The sequence below is a fragment of the Ictalurus punctatus genome, chromosome 7 (assembly GCF_001660625.3).
Source record: "Ictalurus punctatus breed USDA103 chromosome 7, Coco_2.0, whole genome shotgun sequence".
In the NCBI taxonomy this organism is placed as follows: Eukaryota; Metazoa; Chordata; class Actinopteri; order Siluriformes; family Ictaluridae; genus Ictalurus; species Ictalurus punctatus.
The window spans coordinates 14,414,279-14,438,027 of record NC_030422.2 but is presented as its reverse complement, the minus strand read 5'-3'; the positions used below and the strand labels follow the sequence as shown (position 1 = coordinate 14,438,027).

Genomic DNA, 23,749 nt, shown 5'->3' with positions numbered 1-23,749 from the left:
TTCGTGTAAACACTGGGAAATCACAGATGTGTGACTTATGCTTAGGTTGGAATCAAGCCAGCATTATGGACACGCAGATACAGAAAACGAGTATTAGTCTGATGGCTAGATACATGCTTCATATAATCGTGTGCCACAAAGTGTGCATTTTATCATACAAACACATAGGTGTGTCTGGATTTACACCCATCATGGCACAGGAAAACCCTCGCTGCACCACTATAGCCTTCTTGGCTGAGCTTATGCAACTCAAACAAGTAAAACAAAAATTCCCCATATTATTTTAAGAAATGGCTTGTGAATTCACTGTAGTTCAACAATAAGTCAAACTGCAGTATGATTAGTGGAGGATGGGAATATTTTGATTTTATATATCACTGTTATGGTTAAAAAACACAGGCTGCATAAAGAGAAAGAATAACACTGACTAAATCCTGTTTATTTACAATACATACGCTTATTAGACTTATCTGTGACAACTAAAAGTTAAACTATAGAGACTTAACAAGAAAGACTCTTCTTAAAACTATTGTTTTCCATAAAAATGTACGACGAGTTGTCAGTTTATTAGGTGCATCTATCTTGAAAACATGCATTGATCTGAGCTCGGTTTTTACAGGGTGCTTGATACACTGTGAAAAAAAATATTTCATTCATCTTCAGTAACCAGTGAGTGATCGGGACTGTCAGTGGATGCGGAGCCTATCCCAGGACACACTGGGCACTAGGAATGAATACACCCTGGACAGGATGCAAGAAACAATGTTGTACCATGCAGTAATGCTTATCTGCTTTGCCCAGTTGTTGGAAATTAGACACCCATGAAAAGCTCTACTTTCTACTTTCCAGCCCATGCAAGAGCAAGTCTGATCGCTGGTAGATTTTTTTTCCCTTTGTGTTCCATTCCTAATAAACTGGAAACGGATGTACATGCCCAACATTAAGAAAATGCTAGAGCCAGGATATCTAGCTCCAACTAGTCATGCCATGTTTAATGTCATTAAGGGGATTTGTTTTGCCAATACCAACACTCAGCTGAACATTGATAAGTCACGTGATGTGTAAGGTGGAAAATATAGACACACCTCAGTTAATTTACTAATAGAAATTTGGCTTCATGGTCATTTATTTTTCAGGAAAACAGAATGAATCACTCGAACTGTAGTTAATTGACTGCTGACAGTGAATTAGCTGTGGGTGCACTTGGGGGGGGGACAAAACAGAGTGGGACATCCTTTATGACCAGATAGCAGATGGGATAAGTGAATGAGTGTAAGGGAGAACAGAGAGAGGGAAAGCAAGCCGAGAGGATCACGTAGGTTCTCAGAGTAACACAGATGGGAATGTAGGGAGCCTCAGCCTGGAGCAAAGAGCGGAGCTTTATTTGTGTAAGATTAGAAAAATAACCTGCATCTGTTGATTGACAGCTGAGATTCCCTCACAGATGGTCTGCTTTGAGGTCATGGGGAAACTCTATTAAAGAGAAACAAATGGAGAAAGGACCTTTGCACCTCCATTCTGGGACGACTGGAAGATCCAGGAGGACAACGCAAAGCAGATGACGGCACTTAATAAAAAGACCATTGTGAACATTAAGAACATGTTGAAAACTAACAAAGCAAGCTGTGCACATACAGTAGACACACAAATGAAAAAGATGAGTCGATATTCCAGATTTTAAAAAACACAATATTTATTAAAAAACAACAACAACAGAAAACCACCCTAAGAACTAACAACTCACATATTACATACTGTGTAGTCTCAAATCACAAAATAACGGTAAGTAAACCATTTGATTCACACCACATGAAAAGAATCGATACAAGGAGAGTCAATAAAAGAGCCCAAGTGTGATTACATCTTAGACCTGAATTAGGAGCTCACAATAGTGCAGAGAGAAGAGTACATTTCCAGTACGCGGCTTCTACTGATCGCAGCAGTAGACGTAAACCAAACAGCACAGGCAGCACTTCCTGCACATGGCTAACCCTCCTAATAAGAATATCAGCATGTGTAGAAGTTTTGAGTATTTGTATATATGCTATAGCACAGTGAAGATTTGAGCAGGTCTTATTGCTTTCTAGGGTACAGGTACACATCTATAAGTTTATATGAGCACTTTGAGTAAATTTAAGCAGACTAACTGTTTGCCATTGACTAAATACTTTATTTATTTTACTCAATATAATGAGAATATGGATGGAAATGTACAAATATTATAGAGACATGCCATGATTTTAAACAGTGCTAAACCACATTGTGGTTCGTTTTAATCTAGAGGTGTGCATGGGGCTATTTTTGTTTATACCTCCTCGTGATAATCTCATGAACCTAGTTGGCTCTGTTTTACAAAATATAAACAAAATTTGTAAATTAAAAACCAGAGTATTTTCCAGACTGTTTTAAAAACTAATTGCAAATTGTATTGGCAGTTGCGTTTTCTATTTGCGGACGCATAAATTATAGTATAATTCAAAGGAAAATGCAAATCACGTATTGCAGTTTACAGGAACACACAATGTCAGCCAAATTTCAAATGAAAAAGCAAAGTTTATTTGCAATTGCATTTTGCATGTCATACGAGTCACAACCATCACATCGATATAGCAGTAGCTATTTATAGCATTGTGTATGGAGCCAGCCAAAAATACAAATGGAATCACAATTCCCTTAGCGTTTGCATCTACAATGCCTTGCGCAGAAACCCGTCAATCAGTGTTGGGTGGTGGGAGCATACTATGGGGTGTGTTTGTATTTCAAAGTCACAATTTATGCATACACAAATAGAAAATACAAATTTGCAAATTAGTTTTGAAAATAGTCTGGAAAATACTTCCGTAAGAGTGACCAGCATGTAGCAATAACTGAAGATGGAGGAATAAACATGAGCACACTATACACCTCCATGTTAATGAAAGGTCAGATAGGTCACGGCTCCAAAAAAAAAAAAAAAAAAAAAAGGCCACTATCTGATCGCTCACTCCTGAGACTTTTTGCTGGGTCCCAGCCCTGATGCACACCTGTTGTTTTTTTTTTTACTCCATAACATGGCATATTCCCAGTGGTGTCATGACATTAAAAACACCAAAATTACGCTGTGCATCTGAACACAGTCCAAAGAAGCAAAGAATTTTAGGGCAATTCATGCAGCAGCAAACTCAACCAAATGAAGTGTTGAACACGGAATAAACCCACTACTTCTAAACGATAATGTGATGTCACAGAAAAAAATAATAATAACAATAATTAAAAAAAAAAAAATCAGTATCATGTTATATATTGGTGAGAAATGTTTGTAAACATAGCATAAAATTTAAGATAAATGATAATGTAGTACAGCACATTTATATAAAAAAAAAGGAAAAAAATAAATAAATAAAAAAATAATAAAATTAAAAAACGGTGCTCAGCTAGGATATTTTGGAAACTGACTTTTTGATCTGGTTTGTTCAACTTGCCACCCTTTCCATACATTTTACAGCACACTAGCTAAACTAGCACCTTCATTATTAATGACGGAGGCAACTTTATCAATAAATATTCATCCTAAAAAATGGGAGGTAAACAATCCATACTCACAATCAATCATATTAAATAGTTTAGGTTTAAACAAAGCCATAAGATCCCTTCTTGTGTGCATATACATTTAAAAAAAAAAAAAAAAGCTACATAGTGTCGCTATGTAGCTACGGTGGGTAAACGAAACAAATATGATTCAAAATGCCCACAGACACACACACACACACACACCATTGAGAGATGTACAATAGGCACAGCATAATTATATTTCTCAATTCTAACCTTGCGGACTGTGGTATAAGATCTGGCTTTCCATAATCCATTGTAATATTGCATTAAATATATTTGTGACCCGCTCCACCAAGAGATACCCATGGTATTGATCTGTTCTAAACATGGAGACACAGACACATGCTCATTTCAGTGCTGACTATCAAGACTGTGCTTTACATTTTTTTAGACAACATTCAAATAAATTAAGACATTTATTCAGACATAAGGCAACAGTGCCATCCAAAAGTGAGAACCTCATCCTATCTTCCAATCAGATTATTTGAATTTGCCTGAATTTCACAATAATTTTGAGACATTATTAAAGCTGAGACTTTGATCAGAAACCAGCAAAGCCCCAAAACTGAGAATCAAATTTTACACTAAAAATGTTCAATCCTAATGGTCTAATGCGACCTCCAAATCAAGGCAATAGAAATTAGCACTAAAATAGAGATTTAAATAAAAATTTAGAGATTTAAATAATAATAACGAATGGCTATAAAACAAAACCTTTCATTAAAATTCCTATAAAAAGGTAAGACTACAGTCAACTTCATAATTATTGGCAACCCCATGCAGATTAATTTCACCCCTAAAATTAATATCTGGTGAATTCTCAGCTGTAGAGAAATCCTGTAATGTCTAACAAGGATGGAGACACATGTAGAGGGATGCTGGACATTTCAAATTCATTCTTATTTGTACACTGGCAATGTGCCCTATTCAATTCAGGTCACATATTTCTTCTGTGCTGATTTGGGTGTATATTCATCATCATGTTTTTGAAAGCTCTTTTGATGGCCAACTCTAAACGTCCTGGAATTCATGATGCCATCAATCTTCACAAGAGCCCCTGAACTGTCAGCTACAAAACACAGAATCATCATATTTTTCAGTGGATATGGGTACATTTACTCAAACTGGCCTTAATTGTGCTTTACTGTTATATTTCATTAAGAATACCTGACTTGTGAAAGGTCCAACCAACCATCTGTCTCTTGTGTTAAAAGTTCCTAGATTTCCCCAAATATTTTATTCTCCAGGGAAACAGGAAATGGCCAAAGCAGATTTTCAGCAGCATGCATACACACACACACACACACACACACACACACACACACACACACACACACACACACAGTTGTGTGAAAAATAAGTACACCTCATGGAAATTGTTGGCTTTTTTTTTTTTTTGGACATACTTGGAGGAGCAAACATTTGATCCTCTTTGAAACAGTGCCTATTAATAAAGTTGATGTACTTGAACAAAACCACAAGGAAAATCTGTTTAATAATTAATTTAATAAAGTTGATACACTATCAAATAACAGAAAAATCGATATTTTGTAGTAATTTTCACAATTTATATGAACACAGATCAGTCACATGCAAAAAGTAAGTACACCCCTACAGTTATCACACCTTCAAATCCATAAAATTAGAATCAAGTGTTTAAGATTGGGTGCCAGTGATTAGAACCTGCTTAGGCAGTGCAGGTAAACCTGCCTTATTTATGCCCCTCTCATATCTAGTGTCCCATTTGTTATCGAGGTGTGTCGTGTCATCGTGCCAAGATCTCAAGAGTTTTGTAAGGCCTTCAGAAAAAAAAAAAAGGTTGTGGATAAATATGAGTCTGGCAAGGGATTGAAAAAGATCTCGAAGAAATTATTTTAAATACATCATTCCACTGTAAGGAAAATTCTCTACAAGTGATATAAACGACTGCCAGTTTGTCCAGGACTGACCCTCCCAGCAAATTCAGCCCAAGAGCAGACATGCAAAAAAAAGTTTCCAAGAACCACGAAATGTTATCACAGGATTTACTAGTAAGTCTTGCAACTTTTGGTGTCAAAGTGCATGCTTCTACGATCAGAAAGAGATTGCACAAATTTGACCTGCATGGGAGGCGTGCCAGGAAAAAGCCTTTGCTGTCTTAAAAGAACATTAAAGCAAGACTACAGTTTGCCAATGAGCATATAGGGAAAGACCTTCTGGAATAATGTGCTCTGAACGGACAAATCAAAAGATAGAGTGGTTTGGCCACAGTAACAGCACACATGTTTGGTGCAGACCAAACATGCTATATTCAATAGCATATATTTAATATCAGCTATATTGGTATTTCTGTCGAATAAATGATTATTCTTGAAATTCTCCTTGTGGTTTTGTTCAAGTATATCAACTTTATTAATAGGAAATATTTTTTTAAAAATGATCAAATGCTTGCTTGTCCAAATATGACAAAAAAGCCAACGTTTCCATGGGGTGTACTTATTTTTTCACATGACTGTAGACCAGTTGTGCATTTGGTCTATTTTTGGTAAATTTCAAATCAGAGGTTTAATATGGCGGGGGGGACCCCAAACAAAATAAAAGCTTAATCTTTTAAAATGATTAGGACATTAGAATAACTGTCTCCAATAGAATCAATGTATGATTTTAAATACTTTGGCAAAATATATATAAAAAATTACCTAAACTCTGACATATTCCAAAAGGCACAAATCATGTGATAAAATAAGTAATAAGCAAAAATGTAATTGAATGGAATGCATCTTTGTGCTGCCACCTGATTAGTATTCAAGTTGAGGATTCAGTGTTGTGGTACATGATGCTTTGCTAAGTGTTTGTGAGAAGAGATAGTGTTTAGGTTGACTTCAGCTCTTGCCAGAGGTCATGGCTCACCTCTAGAGCCATCAGCCACCCACCCCAATAAGCCAGAGATAAAACCTCTCAGACTAAGCTGCACCCTGCCAATCACCGAATCACAGAGTGTTACCCTGGAAACAGCAAACCCTTTAATTCAGTCGTACCCTGATGTTCCCTAACATCGCAAATACACACATACACATGCCATTTATAAAGCCTTCAGTTTTTAAAAAAAAAAACAAAAAACAAAAAAACCCCACCACACGCCACCAAAATCAAAAGTTAACTCTAATTGTAGCATGGGATAAGAGTTTGGCCATGGAATAAGAGGAATCGTATCCAATGTGGTCAAGTTCATTAACAGAGCAAAACCTGAAGACGACTGCATTTTTGGTACCTCAGAAGTGTTAGGCCACAGTGAAGCGACGGAGTAGAGAAGAGAAGGAAGGAGGAGTGTAAAGTAGATGGGTCACGTCCTCGACCCCAGCCTCTGCTTTGCTACACGTGCAAGTAGGAGGAGGAATTCGGGTACAGTGGCCGTCTGCTTCGGAACGGCAGGAACCACAGGAGCTTCCAGCGTGTGCCAAACACCTCGGCCAACGACTGCTGCCACGACCGATGAGCACTGCTGCAAGGCAGGCATAAATGCACTTCATTAAAAGAGGAATATGTTAAACTAGAAGATCCAAGAGATCTTCTTATAGTATTTCGATAAGAACTGATGAGTATTTTTCACTCGGAAAACCTGGCCTAGGATGATTTGCTTATTATTATCCAAAAATCACCTAGCGGAGTTAAAACAGGAACACTTACATCCCTTCTGAGGAGTGTGACATTTTCTCTATAGTGGTTGTGTCCTGAAACAAAAAAAAACAAATAAAAGAGAATGGATATAAATACTACACAATCTCACACTTTATATGAAAATATATAAAAGAGAGCAGATACTGTGAATCATTAACTTGTAGAACTTTCTATGACTTGATGCAAGTTTATGTAGCAGACCTCTTTCTCATCGTTCCCACGCTAGGAATGAAAGACTCTACAGCGTGCATAAAGACAAAAGAGAGACAGTGAAGCTGTCAGCAGTGAGAAGCCCCTGGTGCCCTCTTCACCTTGCCAAGTTGGCAGGGCCAAGAGGGGCATCTGCATGTGGACAATACGCTGCATGCGTCAGCCTACTAAACTCACCCCCTGCACACCAGGTGAGGGGGCGAGACGACCCGAATAAGGGACAAAAAAAGAGACACTGCAGCCGATTATGTAAATGAGGTGAGCCTAGCTCTACCACTGAGGGACCTATTTATGGAGGGGTGAAGTGTGACTGACGGCTAATCCAGAAAAAAAATGATAATTCACATTGATCCATGTGCATTAATAAATCAAAACTACACTTTTTTTTTTTTTTTTTTTAAACCTTTAAGACTGTTACAAGCAGCAATTCTTAAAAACCTCATCTAAACATAAAACATGATGCATGCCGACCTGGGTTAAGTCCAAGGTCAAGACATTAATGCCAACAAATGCTATCCAAAGCTGACCTCTAAAAGGACCCGTGAGAAGATATTACCAGGGATCAGCGGTCAAAAGTGTAATCACTTACACAAGCAACTGGCATATCATCTGGCCAGCCAAGTCTAATAATACTCCTTATTAGACAACGTTGGGGTCAAAGAGTGGAACGTATTTGTGGTTGGCATGTGCTTGTCTTCATGAGGCGTTCTATGTTATCGCGTGCCTCTGTAGGAAAACACTGACTATATTAGAAAATCCAAATCAAGCTGAAGACAGCTCATCTGCTGCCAAGAAGTGTACTCAAGGATATCCAGGGACGTAGGAAACGATTTGACGTGTTAATGTGATAATAACTGTGTTAAACAGCTACTTCTCCTGGAGGCCCTGCTCGTATCTCATCAGGTTTCTTTCTCAATCCATCTTGGCCACAGATATGTAATGCTCTGTGAGGCATGTAATATGAATGGTTAGAGGTGGGGCATTAGGAAAGCAGAACCTGTACTCTTAGAAAACCAAACAAATGACATACCAGTAATGGAAAATGCCCCATATGAAGATCTTTTAAGAGTTCTGCTCCATGAAGCAAGCAAAGCTGTAGGCACAGCCTCTTCGCTGCTTAATTGTCCGGAACCTTTTTAATTGTAAAGCCATCATAAGGACAAACAGCAGCAAAAGCCCGTTTTGAAAAGGACGCATGGCATAATTCAAGCCACTAGGCTGGCACATTTGAATTTGAAAAGGTAAATTAGGAGCCGTTAATGTTCAATTTCATACAGTTTCAAATTCTTTCATTTTCTTAGACACTATACTTATACAGGGGGCACGGGGGCTTAATGGTTAGCACGCTTGCCTCACACCTCAGGGGTTGGGGGTTCGATTCGCACCTGCGTGGAATCGAGCACAGAGCTTGCATGTTCTGCCTGTGCTCCAGGGGTGCCCTCTAGAAAACTACAGTTTCTTCCCCCAAGTCCAAAGACATGCGCTGTAGGCTGACTGGTATCTCTCTAGCAATTGTCCGGAGTGTGCGCACGAATGTATGCGCACCCTGTCCAGGGTCTCCCCCGCCTTGTGCTCGGAGTCCCCTGGGATAGGCTCCGGGCTCCCTGTGTAAGATAAGCGCTACAATGGATGGACTATACTTATACAATTATCTACACTGAAAAGCATGCATAATGGAGTACTGACATACAGGTCAGTCCGGTATTTACCTGTAAGTATTTGTGTGTGGTTTACTGTTCTCTGTACTGTCAACTTACAGATTTTAATTACACTGTTCCAGCATATTCATGTTGCATATCAATTATTATATCTTGGTTAAAACAGAACATTTCTCCACTTCTCAAAACAGGCATTGACAACAAAATCTTTTTATTTGTAATTGCTGTATGTAAAGAAAATGGGAAAATAAAAACATAGGAATGACATCCCAATGTATAAGGGTTTAAGCGTTCATCGAAGACCTTTCCACAACAACTGGTGGAGTTCCAGATTGAAGTAGACATGACTAGGCAATGCAAAACTAGATACAGCTAGATAAAGAGTGCTCTTTGTCAAAGAACATGTTTTTTTCCCCTGAATTTAGACAGGGCACACCCTAATCCTCTTTGCTCACATTAAGCTGTCAATCACAGGCTCCGAGTCAAACGCGATTAGCATTCTGCCCCATCACAGTTCTCAATCCATGTTCAATCAACTGAGAAAGCATAGATTTTTATGCATGTTCTCCAAAACTTTGTCCAAACCAATTTCTAGTAATTCCGTGGGTGAGAATGTGCACACAGACAGCCAGAGTCATAAGGAAGCGTGCAGGTCTGGCAACTGCAGGCAGTTTAGCTGTGAATGTGTGCACAGTGCCCTGCAATGGTCTGGCGTCCCATTCAGGGTGTAATCCTGCCTCGTGCACAGTGTTCCGGGATTCCAGACTTTGGCTGTGCCATGACGCTAACCATTATAATGTGCTCACTGAAGATGAACGAATGAACGAATGAACGAATTCACATGCCAATCATTACTGTCACTGACGGATGTGTGCGTGTAAATAAAGAAAAAAACATAAGTGGGAAAAGAAGTAAGACCGAGACTGACTCACAGAAAGGATTCCTGTGATCTGTGAGTAGAAGAGACTGCTCATTCCTCCGAACATAATCAATCCCATGAAGCAGGACACGCGCAAGAGCGCCAACTCATGACGCACCATAAATAACTCCTGAGAAACAAAAGGAAGAGAATGTATCAGCATGAACAAAATATCATACGCATGCAACCATCCCTAATTTCTGTTCCAACACGTCAATGCACACAAATACACTTGAACAAAAATGGCATTGCCACAGGGCTCATTAGGAGAGGCTGCTGTTCCTAACAGTGATTCAAGGCTTCATGTTGATTTGTCTGGCTTGAGGCTCTCTGTGCCTGTATCACACCAAACACGCATTCCAATTAGGAATATTCCACACACACACACACCACCAAAAAAAAAAAGTTGCGCTTTCCCAGAGATAACACTTCTATCTCTCCTGCACAGGCACTTCTGTGTGTATACACCCCGCCTCACAATTCTCGGCTGGGTTCGTTTACCTACACACAATGTGGCAAAACAAAAACAGGAAATTAGATAAAGGCCAGCAACTGCTGCCAAGGAGATGGCTCAGTTGTTTCAGCTGCCATTGTGAACGCATTGATTGATCTGAGTGAGAATGAGTGAAAATTTATTAAATTAAGTGTTAATGCAAAGTGACCGCAAAGGACAGGAAAGGCATTAGCTCATTCCAGACACTATCTATAACATATTTTTAAAGATGCTACAGAATTGACACACAAGACTGAAGGACTTGATCTCTTCCACTTAAAAGAGACGACAATATTCTTACACCTTTTCCTGTAGAAATGAGAACTATTTGAATGATCGGTCTGAAATTTCGGCATTATGCTGATACTCTACATTTACATACTAATACATACTGCATGTTTATGACCGTTTGTCGTCCAGAGACCACGGGTGTGGCATCGTCTGGATTCCCACTCGTGTGTGGCTGGGACTAAAATTTACCATGCTCTTTGGTTGGAAGAGATGAGTTTCTCCGTCCCCGCTCTCTCTCTCTGTCTGTCTGTCTGTCCCCCCCCCCCCTCTCTCTCTCTCTCTCTCTCTCTCTTTCTCTCTCTCTCACACAGCAACACTAGCCAATCATGAGCGTCTGTGAGCTCTTGCATGTGTAAGGGGGCAGACAGCACCCTCCTGTTTTCAGGGTTAAAGCAAAGTAAACACTTTTTAGAACTTAATGAAATTTGATCTTTAAAACAAGACACACAAGTGTAGTCTGCTCGTACTTTGTCCACTGAGACTAGAGGCTGAAAGTAGTAGTACTGGCAGAAGTCCAACACAAGAGTGTAGAGACTCAGGACCTGAGTGTAGAAACACAGCTGAAGAAAGAGCCAGTGGTTATCTTCCCCAACACAGTTATTAATCCTGCAAAGACACACAGACAGGTACAAAGTGTTACATTATAACTTCAACACACAAACACACACACACACACACACACACACACACACACACACACACACACACACACACACAATAAATCAAATACATAAAAACTGAGTGGAAATTCTGAAGAAGAAGGATATATACAGAAAGCATGAAATAGAATGGAATTGGGGGGGAAAAAATGGAAAGAGAGAAAAAAAAAAAACTAGCTCTGGATAGAGAAGCCAAGTCGGAGCTTAATTCAAATAGTTGTAAAAAGATATGGGCACTTTTTTCCGCCCTTCCTCTCTCTGGGCCATTACAGGCGATGACAGCAAGTCACGATTTGCTGAGTCCAGACAGACCGAGGCCTTCTTCAGTCGTACTGTACCACTCCGCTTTGGGCTAGCAGTCACACGCTCCCCTGGTCATCCGATATCTCCTTCCCTTCATTTTACCTTTCTATAGAGGCCTTATTAACTTTACACACACACACACACACACACACACACACACACACACACACACACACACACACACGGTCTGCCAGGAACACAAGCTTGTATAAAGACTGAGGACTTTTAAGGTAACACACTCAGTCTGGGGCCAAAGGGTCAAATTCATAATACCACTTTCTTTTTTTCTTTTAACATTGTGTTAAGCCTTACATGCTTATTCAGTCTTCCATGTGTACTCAAGACATTAAAGATGCATCGTCACAGTAAAAGTCAGGCCATATTATAATTATTAGAAAGAAAAGTGGTCATGATATTATTAGAAAGAAATGTGGTTATGCTGTAGAATGTGTCTTAAGTCAAGATGTCCACGTTTAAGAAATGTAATTTTATAGTCTCCGTGTAAATCTTATTCAGCAATCGGATTAAGTTGACATGCCTTGTAGACATACTCAAAATGGGGGACTATGGCATTCACTACATTTATGGTCTATATTCGGGTTGTAGCCATATTCCAAATACGATGTTTATATGCGTACAGGCATCAGAATATTCCTGTACACATGGTTTTTTAGAAGTATGCCGGAGTTGCTGTTCCTAAATACCTAGCCTACAGCTAAGCATCTGTTAGCACCCACAATTCCTTAAGGACCATGTGCATATATCTCCTTTCAGTGGATTTTTTTGAATGAGGTGTCTATCAGGCAATCGGACTGCAACGTTTGCATGACTCAATACTAATTAGAATATTGCCAAATTCCTATTAATATCGGAATACTGATGCGCACATAAACGTAGTCATTGTTCAAGGTGTCACAGTGATGACATTGGTCAATGTGCTTGGATAAATTATCATGTCTTGTCTTCTCCTGTCAATTTATATTCTAGATAGGATGTGGGTAGATTCAATGGTCAGTAAGTCAAGTACTGAAATATAGACTGATCTTTAGTCCCCTGATTCTCCCCTGGGACTGATAAACAGAGCCAGGAGTGACATTAAATTTTGTTAGTAATTTATGGAAGTTACCAATGTCCGTTATCAGACTCATTCTAGTTATTATTGAGTTGTTGGTCTGTTTGACTTGAATTGAAAGGGCTTAACCCAAAACACAATAATTCAACAACCTATGAATAATGTCAAATTGAATAAAAATGTGTTGTGACTGGAAAGCTGAGAAATTTAAAAAATAAAAACACAAAAAAACCCACCCTCTTTGGCTTCAATATATCAGCAAAATATTATTGTAGTCATTTAAATAGTTAGTCTATGCTCATTAAATAAATACATAAATTTTATTTATTTATTTATTTATTTATTTATTTATTTAAACGGTGAGTTCTCTCCTTACAGATACCTGGAGGCAAACATTTGAGTGTCCTTTCCTCTAGTAGTCCAATCCATCCCAGTTTACTAACCTCAGTACTACTGGAAGGTCATAATCTTTATAGCCAAAAAAACCCCAAAAATTTACATTCCTAGTTTAAAATGTTAATTGTTAGTGTTGAACATTGAGTGCACATTCATTGCTGAAGTACTCAATGAATTATGGTCAGGTTAAATCCAAATGGTCAAATTCATAAGCCTATGGATCAAAAGCTAATGAACAGATGGTCCATTATAATTTTAGCTTCACCAATAGCACATAGACTGACTTGTATTTCACAAAATGAACTCAAATTCCCCAACACTCTTGCTCCTCAGTTCAAAATCTCTTAATCAGGTGTGTGATGCTCATGTATGATACTGCACAGTTTAGCATTCTATCTAAATTTAACATCTGATCCACTTATTATCTGAACATAAAAGGCCCTCATGGTCAGAATCTGATGTGTTAGAAAAGTAAAAACACAAAACTCTATAGAATGAAACTTTTCAAGAAAGGATTGTGGCTTGTTATTTCTGAGACAGATCATTTACAACCACTTGGAAAATCAAGACTGTGTTTTCTCATGCATCTTAGAACCAGCAAACAATGAAGACGTTTAAGGAGACAATTCTTACCAGGGACAATGGTGGTCCATGCGACGCACACAGTGTCCACAGCGGCTGCAGTGGTGTGACCTCTTTGGCCTCATAAGGTTGCATTTATTGCACAACTCCCATTGTTCACGTTCTAGAACAAATCACAAAGAGGAACATCACAAATTTTTACAAATAAGATATTTATTAACAAAGATAATCTAGAAGAAGCAAATGTTTCTACATAGTCACAGTGAAGTATAATATTATACACTTACATAAAAAGAACAGTCTTGATCAGAAGAGATCATTAACCAATTAAATGTTTTCTTTTTCCAGGTTGTATAATCATTCCTTATAACTATGGCTTTTTCACAAAAAGGAAAATGCATACACAACCTCATTCTGCTTCTGATTTGAGCCAGACATGTATAGACACATATGCCTGATGTTTAATAGTGCTGAACAAATAAATCAGCATTGTCCACAATGCAAGCATAGTCTTATACATTGTTTAAGGTGTGGGAAATTTGTTTCTTATTTTTAAATAAATAAATCAATAAATATCTGTGCCAGGATCTAATCAGGGTTAGGTTGATGAGACAAGTTGAAATAAGAAGGTGATGTGAAACAGGTGAGGCAATCATCTAATCATAGTATATAAGGAGCCTCCAAATAAGGCCTAGTCCTTCAAGAGCAAAGATGGGTCGAGGCTTGCCAAGCTGCTAACAGATGAGTCAGAGAATAATCCAACACTTTGAGAACACTATTCCCCAAAGACAAAATCGGTAGGATTTCTGGACATTTCACCTTCTACAGTGCACAATATAATTAAAAGATTCAAGGAATCCGGTCAAATCTCGGTGCGTAAAGGGCAAGGCCGAAAACCACTTCTGAATGCATGTGATCTCTTCCTCAGACGTCACTGACTTAAAAACTGTCATGAGTCTGTAATGGATATCCTGATATGGGTTGAGGAGTAATTTGGTAAACCTTTGTCAGTCAACACCATTCACCGCTGCATCCACAGATGCAAATTAAGGCTTTACTATGAAAAGCAGAAGCCATACATCAACACTGTCCAGAAGCGCCGCCGACTTCTCTGGGCTCGGTCTCATCTGAGATGGACAGTAGCACAGTGGAATCGTGTTTTGTGGTCAGACGAGTCAACATTTCAAATAGTTTTTGGACAAAACAGCCACCGTGTTCTCCAAGCCAAAGAGGAAAAGGACCATCCAAGCTGTTATCAGTGCCAGGTTCAAAAGCCAGTGCCTGCCATGGTATGGGGGTGTGTCAGTGCCCACGGCATGGGTAAATTGAACATCTGTGAGGGCATCATTAATGCAGAAAGATATGTACACATTTTGGAGCAACATATGCTCCCATCCAGAGCAGGACAACACCAAACCACATTCTGCCCGGATTACAAGCGCATGGTTGTGTAAGCAGAGAGTGCGGGTGCTAGCATGGCCTGCCTGCAGCCCTGACCTGTCTCTGATTGAGAATTTGTGGCGCATTATGAGGCGCAAAATAATGCAATGAAGGGCCTGTACAGTTGAACAAATGCATAATGGATGAACAGGGGAAAATTCCACTTGCTAAACTTAACCAACTGGTCTTCAGTGCTCAAACGCTTACATTTATATTTATTCATTTAGCAGACACTTTTATCCAAAGCGACTTGCAAATGAGAAAATACAAGCAAACGCTTAATAAGAGTTATTAAAGAAAAGATGATGTTACACAGTGGTAAACAGTTGACTGTCCCAACTTTTTTGGACTATGTTGCAGTCATCAGATTTGAAAAGAACTTATATTTTCAAAAATAAATGAAATTTCACAAAGTAGAACATCAAACAATGTGTTAATAATGTGTTTTCAATATAGTACAGAGTGAATAGAATTTTCAAATGACTCTGGGTTTTTTTGCATTTTCCATGGTGAAATGATATTCCATTTATTTTTTCCTGATTCCATAATATTTTCCTCTACTCAATATGGGAAAAAAATGCTATTAATTAAAACAATTTAACATAATTTGTTTGACGTATGTTTAATGAAGTCAGAATGTTCAGCTATTAAACAAAAACAGCTGCGAGTCATATCTGTGATTTGTCCAATTGCTATGAAGTAAAAAATCCAGGTGGGGGATGATCTCCTCACAGATTCCATTAAAGCCCTCAAAGATCTAGAAACCCATTGAGCATCATACAGGTAAAAGTAGGATGCCAGTTTTTATATACTTTTTAATTGGAGACATTTTTTAGAAAATCTGGAAAACATTCCCTTTGTCCTAATATGACCAGTTAGCATGGTAAAACAAGGTTTGTGTTGCCAAGTGCCACATTTTCCCCCCAAAGCATTTTATGATCCTTGACAAATGTTAGGCAGATACAGGTTTAAAAGTAAAGATGATCTTTATGTCATTACACTAGGTCAACATGTTATGCCATCTGGTCAAGTCTTTATGAGCTAAAAACCAGAACAGCAGTGTCCTCTACTGGTGCGCATGTAAACCTTCATAAGAAGTCAAGACAAAACCTGCGTCCCCACATAAAGAAATCAAAAGGAAACGAAAAAAAAAACACAAACAAGTAATTTGCACCAGATATTGTGAATGTGAATTTAAATAAATAAATAAATAAATAAAATAAGTTATGCTTAATGTCAACTCCAAGTACAAGAATGATGTCATGACTGAGTTAAGTGGTGGATCCTGAGTATTATACTGCATAACTTTCAATCTGCATGCTGTGTGTCTAAGATGTTTGAACTTGAATCTTTTTCCCGATGTGGATATATACACAGAAGAGTTTCAGATAATTAACTAAAAAATAAAATGGTCATTTCAATGGCATCCTTATGTTGTTCTTGGTGTGCATTTGAAATAAGATACATCAGTGTAGAAACATTAACTGATGCTAATTCAATGGCAATAGATAGTAGTTAATGGTGTGTTTTTCCCCTATGCCCCCCCCAAAAAATACAATTAAATTAAAAATCCCAGCATATTATGGGTGTGTTATCAAAAGAGCATTTCAGTACTGTTGGGGGTTTGAAATAAGAATGTCAAACCACTTTTTATACCATGGTCTATCTGAATACTCAATTCTGATTGGGTGGAAGGTACGCGTTAAAACCGTATAATGCACAGGTAGTTCCAGTCAGTTTAATTACCTTTCTAAATTAATACATTGGCTATAACAATAGTAACAAAGTTAAACTCACAGCTTCTTTATTAGAAGAGATGCGGCACAGGTAATTCTCTCACACCCACACAATCTCGCTCTCTCTAATAATTATTTATTAAAATTCATTCAAATAAATGTAATCTTATCGCACTACTTTATCTCTGTGTATGATTTAGAGTGGGCAGAATTCTAGATTTAACGACCCGTATACAAAATAACTAACGGAAATCAACCGTTATTTTTATCCTTCCAGACAAAGTTTGCACTGCAAACATCAACGGCAGATTTAACTGGTCACTGCTAGCAAGTGACTATGGTATAAGTGGGATAATCCATGGCTAGGTGTGTGTTACACAATTTTAACGCGCTCCGCTTCGGGTCGGGTGGTACTGCACACCTACACTCATGTTTTCAAACTAAAATGATCAATGGTTCTGAAGCACAGACAGAATTACTTATTTGTTCAGAAAATATAAGATGCTCAAAAAAAACAACAAAAAAAAAAAACCACACATTTAACGATATTTTTTATTTCAGTATCATCAACCAAAACCTACAAATTCGACAATCAGTTCTCCCTGCTGCCTTGTCTATTGCAGATTCTTCTAATTCCAGTGCAGCATCAGACCATCATTACGTCCTAACCATTATCTTTAGAAGAATGCACACCATCTTTTATGGCCACTGTTGCTGATGATATTTCCGCTAATACCACAGTGCTGCTGAATTCTGATTAGTCAGAAGGTGTTGATGAATTCTCTCTAACAGCACGGCTCTGACAGCATTGCAGTAATGTGCACGTTCAAATACGTTATCGTTTCTACAGTAACGACTCATTCACAGGAACTTGTATGGTAGACAACCCCCATAATCTAAGGCAAATAACAAATGACGTAAAGGCTTAGGAAATGAGTCACAGCACTTTCAGTAAGTTTTCTGACACTGGAAAGTCTTCAGGACTGAGGACTTTGCAGTTTTCAGTTACTCTAACATGTCAATGGACGTAAAAAAATATTGTGTGCGCGCCTGTAATAGAGAGGAGGGAAAAAAGAGGCAGCTGAGGTAATGACTAACTTGTCTTGTAGACATCCATAACTTTAAATGTTTTTTTGTTTTTGTTTTTTTGTTTTTTAAATTGTCTAACATAACATCAACACAGCCTAACAAAGATCTCTTTACAAAAAGAAGAGCACTTTCATGGACTCAAACTCCATGTATTGGGAAAATAATTATTTTAAAAATGCTATTATGATATACAAACTGTGATATATGAATTTGGCTAAGAATACTTAAAGATAATTTCATGGTCCCCTGCAGTATCACCACAACTGGGGGACAGGGGTTGACAAACACACACACACACACACACACACACACACACACACACACACACACACACTGTTCAAGTTGTTGTACTTGGAATGTTGTTAGTTAGTTAGTTAGTTAGTTACCTGCCAAGGGGATTTTAGGGTCTTGATTGAGTCGTCCTGGGTCTGCTGTGGAAGCCCTTAACAATGCAGACACACACAAGAGTGATGCTACATAGTAACCTTGGAACAGACACAGAGAGAGAAAGAGAAGAGAGAAACATTACTTTTGACAGCTAACTTGTAATATACTAAAAGAAAATGCTACTACATATGGGAAACATTTGGTGTGCATACACTAATCTCAAAAATAGTCTGCTTTAAGAAGTTCCACTCATGCACGGACTATTATTTTCCTTAAACTCACATGTTTGAGCTCGTCAGCTAATTACCAAGCCTTTCATAAGATATACTGGGGTGTGGAAGATCCAGATAAACATCTCTGCAGTTGTCACCCAGAACATCACACATGTGTTCCAAATGCTGTGTGAGGTGAAGGCTTTGCATAGTTAAAAAAGAAAAAAAGAAAAGCCTGACAAACCAGTCTGATAACATCTAAGATGATGTATTTCTCATTCTGTCTCCTTGGTATGGCTGGGGGGGGTGTGAGCCCTGTCACGCACAATGGATATAAAAGTTTACACACCCCTGTTAAAATAGCAGGTTTTTGTGATGTAAAATAAAATCAATCAATCAAATCATGGCAGAACTTTTGTGTATGCGGCTGCATTCAAAATGAACCGATCACATTCAATCTCATGTTCAAAAGTAATGATCATACAACAATCATCAATGAAATTATTCTGATTAACCCCAAAATGATCAGCCGTTTCTGTACAATGTCCTTTCCATCTTCTTGGTTTCATCTGATTGCTGAAGCCATGGTCCACAGTCTCACTAGTTGAAAGTTATTGATCAGGAGAGGGATATTAAAAAAATACTAATAAAAAAAAGAAGAAGAATTTCACCCAAATATTAGATATACCATGGAACACTGTAAAGGCCATCATTAACAAAGAGAAAATGGAGCACCATAGTGACATCAAGAACAGGAAGCATCTCCAATAGCTACAAAAGGACAAGACCAAAATTTAACAGGTAGGCTGCCAAGAGACCAGAAGCAACATTAAATGAGCTGCAGGAGTATCTGACAAGGACTGATTACTCTCTGCATGTGACAACAATCTCTCGTATTCTTCATATGCCTGGGCTATGGGGGCTAGAAGGAAGCTCTCTCACACAAAAAAATAAATAAATAAACATCCAAGCTCAACTACAATCACCCCAAACCGTGTGTAAAATGTGTAATGGTCTGATGAGACCAAATCCAAAAAGTTATAATAATTCCATAATTCCAAAAAGTGGTGCAAAAATAAAAGCACATCACCAAAAGACCACCATACCCAGGGTGAAGCATGTTGGTGGCAGCATCATGCTTTAGGGCTGCTTTTCTTCAGCCAGAACTGGGGCTTTTATCAAGGTGGAGGGAATCATATATAAATCAAATAAGAGTCGATTTTAGTACAAAACATTCAGGCATCTCCAAGTAAGCTGAAGATGAAAAGGAGTGTCACCTTTCAGCACAAGAATGACCCAAAGCATACATCAAAATCAACAAAGGAATGGCTTAAGCAAAAAAAGATTTTTTTTGAATGACCTAACCAGAGCTCAGACCTGAAGCAATCTAAAACTCTGTGGGGTGACCTGAAACAGGCTGTACACATGAGATGACCTCACCATCTGAAGGATCTAGAATGTTTTTGCAGGAAAGAGTGAGAAAATATTGCCAAGTCACGATGAGAGACTATTACCCAAAAAGACTGACTGGCGTAATAAAATCAAAAGGTGTTTCAACATAGTGTTATTTTAGGGATGTACACACTTACGCAGCTAGATTATTGTAACTTTATTTTTCCTCTTTTCCCCTAAAAAGTTTGATTGTTTACTTTGCAATTTCACATTAAAGGTGAGAAAAGTTCTGACAATTTAACTTAATTTCGTTCTTTTACTTCACAAAAACCTGCCATTTTAACAGGGGTGTGCAGACTTTTCATATCCACTGTCTCTCATTGCGTCCGTTACGTATTTCTGAAGAACTCAGGAGTTGAGACCTTTAAATGTTGAACATAAAATTAGTGTAAATAGAAAACCAACATAGAAGAAAGCCACCATTTCTATATAAGCAGGGGGTGGTGTGAAGACGTTTAGTAATGTCACAGAGGTCTTGCTATTTATATTCTTACATGCAAGCATGCTTAAAAATTCTGATCATGGTATACAGTTCAGTTCACATATAATTGACAAACTGGATTTGAGATGGAAACAGTGACTGAGGTTTAAAGGTATAATTAGGGATTTTGGTGGAAGCTAGCTTCACCAGGCAGTTTTGAAATTCGAAACAGAAATGAACACAGAGCCGCATTTTAGGGTGCCCTACAGATTCATACACATGCACGTGCTGCCTAGGCTAGAATAACTGAATGTCAGCAGTAATTTGAGTCATAAGCTTACCTCTGTTTTTTTTGTTTTGTTTTTTTACCTTAAGCAACTGGACAATTAGTTGATCAGTTGTTTCCGAGACAGGCATGTGCAGACACAAACTACATCTAGAATCTTTTGTTAGAGTGTTATCTTTCAACATGAGGACCGAAGAAGTGTCAATTGCAGTACAGCATGACACTGCTTAGTGACCAAACAATAGGTTTTAATCTGTTTTCGAATGTTGAAGACTGCATGATGGGAAAGATGAGTCAAAGACTATATACAGAGGAATACGTCAGCAAGACCTCAGTGTGTTTACTGCAGGACGCAAATCACCAGCAAGCCTCAAGAACAGAAAAGGTCAGCTTACAGTACATACAAGTAACCAGTCTACTTCTTGCAGTGAATCTAAAAGGAGAGATGAAATGAAGATGCACCAACATGATGAGGAAATAAAGGAATCGCTTCATGGTGCAAAGAAGAACACCTCTTCCAAGAAACATGGTAACAAGAGGATGCATGGTCGCCAGAGGAACTGACTCACTTCTCTTTACTGATGACTGGAGAGGATAGATGAATTCTGAAGTGTACTAAAACATCTTGGCATCATAACAGTCTAAATGACTTGGGAAAAAAATGAAACACAATGCTAAACCAGCTAGGCAACGGTTACAGAATTAACCCTACTGATTATGAATTTCAATTAGTGGAGGCTAAAACAATGAAACAGGCAGGAACTAAAAATTAAGTAGCATAGCAGAGCGTTAGGTCACATTTACAGGTCACAGATATCATCCAATTACGTCCAGACAGCAGTATCATATTACAGATGTTATAATCAGATTCTAATTTTAAGCCAAATTAGACATTGAAACTCACAGGCAACTAGCGCTCCGGGTATATGTCCCTCAGCATAGTGGGGCAGCAGCACCAGCTTGGGAATGAGGATGGTGTTGTAAAACCAGATGAACAGCACTGTGCTGAGACAGAACCAGCCCATGGAGTCCACCACGCAGTGCAGTCGCAACTTCATCCTTCTTCATAACACAACTGGCCCAAGGACGCGAAGAGAGATTCCTGCTCCCTCACGGGGGCTTGACTTCAAATCAATGGTGGGTCCACTATGGTACAATTTAAACGGAACTTAAATATTGATTCATGATGTAGCTGTGTATAATTAAAAAAAAATTTAAAAAAAATGCATCACCTAATAACAGAAGAGTCTTTATCTGAGTCCTAATGGTAGTTGGTAGCTCTCAAATAATAAAAAGAAAGTACAGTGGAGAAATAAACAGAAGCTGAGGGCCATTTCAAGTCTATCTGCTTCTACAGAAATGCTCTCCTGAATTTCTATTGTCTAAATTAGCGGTTCTTAACCTTATTGCGAGTATTTGCCGAGGACGGTGTTTTGCCACCCCCCTGATGTGTCAGACTACTGACTCTGTGGGATTTTTAGGCTTGGATTGAGGATGCAAGGAAGTCCAATCGTGGCTGAGAAGGGCTGAGGAAAAGACGCAAACTATACTCAACCATGAATCTGACAATATTTATTCTTCACGTACACCAGTGCTTAAAAAATAATTTTAAAAAATAGCCTCACAGAGATAAGTCACTTAGTTCTCGGTATTTGTCGTGTATGGATATCCAAAAATCCACCAGTGGCTTCTCTGTGAAGCTGTGTGTGTACAATCATCTAAAATAAACGTTTATTAAAGTTTAATAATTGGTCTAAATGACATGAAATATAGGTTTTATCTGTATTCAATCAAGGAAAAGAAATAACAGAATTCAAGACACAAATTAGCAAAGCCACATTAAAAACGTTGCAGAATCAGAACTATGAAGCCTCTCTTTCCAATCAATCGTATACAAGAAAGCATTTACAGTTAAGATTAACCCACGGTGTGTCAACATCAGCTTTAGTAGGACATGGGTAATAAACCTAAAGTTAATGTAAATGATTACCTCTTCCTGTGTGTTAATGTGAAGAGAGAACCAGCAATTCACCTGTCCCAGCCATAGGGAACTAAAAGGGAAACATATTAAACATGTAAAATAATCACATGAAACTTGAATGAATGAAATCAATTTATATTATATATATATATATATATATATATATATATATATATATATATATATATATATACACACACATACATACATACATACATATACACACACACACACATATATACATACACACTTTTTTTTTTTTTTTTTTTTTTTTTTTTTTACATTGAACCCATAAGACTTCCTTCTCCAACACGTAACTTTAAAGCTTCTAGGACTTACCCCCAGGAATACACAGATTAATAGGTGGATTAATACACATTAAATAATATTTCTGTGACCCTCACCAACCTCCAGCATGGAAGAGCTCGCGCCTCACGTCCAAACACGTAAAGTTATCCACAGCTAATGTGAAATAAACCTCAGTTTCGCGACTGATCACTCTCACCTTGCTGCCACGCCTAACACTGCAACACTTCATTACTAACAGCTATTTCCAGTGAAAGGGCGACAGTGAATGATCTATCTCTCTCTCGCCTCTACACCTTATCTGCACTTCCTGTAGCAGGGTCAGCCACGAGCTGCGCGTGCGGGTTATATAAGCTAATACACTATCTAGCATTCTCACTGAAACAAAATAACACACCTACATAAAACAGGGAGGAGAAATATCTAGAAACAAGATACAGTTTCAGCATGGAATTAAGCGTTTAAAGCAATATATGTATTTTTAAATGGTGAAGAAGTAGAACTTACCGGCTGACTGGTTCTTGCTAAAACACCTGATAAAAATCAAAGGCAGTGTGTTTAGACCGTTTCCTAGATTGTGTTTCTACGGTGGCCGCGAAGCCCGGAAA

General features: G+C 38.3%; 1 protein-coding gene across 7 annotated transcripts; it reads right to left on the bottom strand.

Moving 5' to 3' along the window:
* Nucleotides 1-1,668: 1,668 nt before the first annotated feature.
* zdhhc21 (zinc finger DHHC-type palmitoyltransferase 21) lies at nucleotides 1,669-23,738 on the bottom strand. Of its 7 annotated transcripts, none has more exons than XR_008396661.1 (10): nucleotides 23,649-23,738; nucleotides 22,845-22,905; nucleotides 21,759-22,000; nucleotides 18,483-18,581; nucleotides 13,883-13,994; nucleotides 11,287-11,425; nucleotides 10,049-10,165; nucleotides 7,258-7,301; nucleotides 4,759-7,072; nucleotides 1,669-4,660 (listed from the first exon to the last, which is right to left on the bottom strand). XR_008396661.1 is itself a non-coding variant. In XM_017471764.3 (9 exons), the coding sequence occupies exons 3-9, from the start codon at nucleotides 21,910-21,912 to the stop codon at nucleotides 6,943-6,945; spliced, it is 795 nt and encodes a 264-aa protein (XP_017327253.1). In that variant the 5' UTR covers nucleotides 21,913-22,000; nucleotides 22,845-22,905; nucleotides 23,649-23,738; the 3' UTR covers nucleotides 1,669-6,942. The 7 variants fall into 7 exon arrangements, 5 of the variants coding, with proteins under 5 accessions (XP_017327253.1, XP_017327256.1, XP_017327254.1 ...); XR_001813146.3 differs by having other exon boundaries at nucleotides 6,842-7,072; XM_017471764.3 differs by having other exon boundaries at nucleotides 1,669-7,072.
* Between the last annotated feature and the right edge of the window lie 11 nt (nucleotides 23,739-23,749).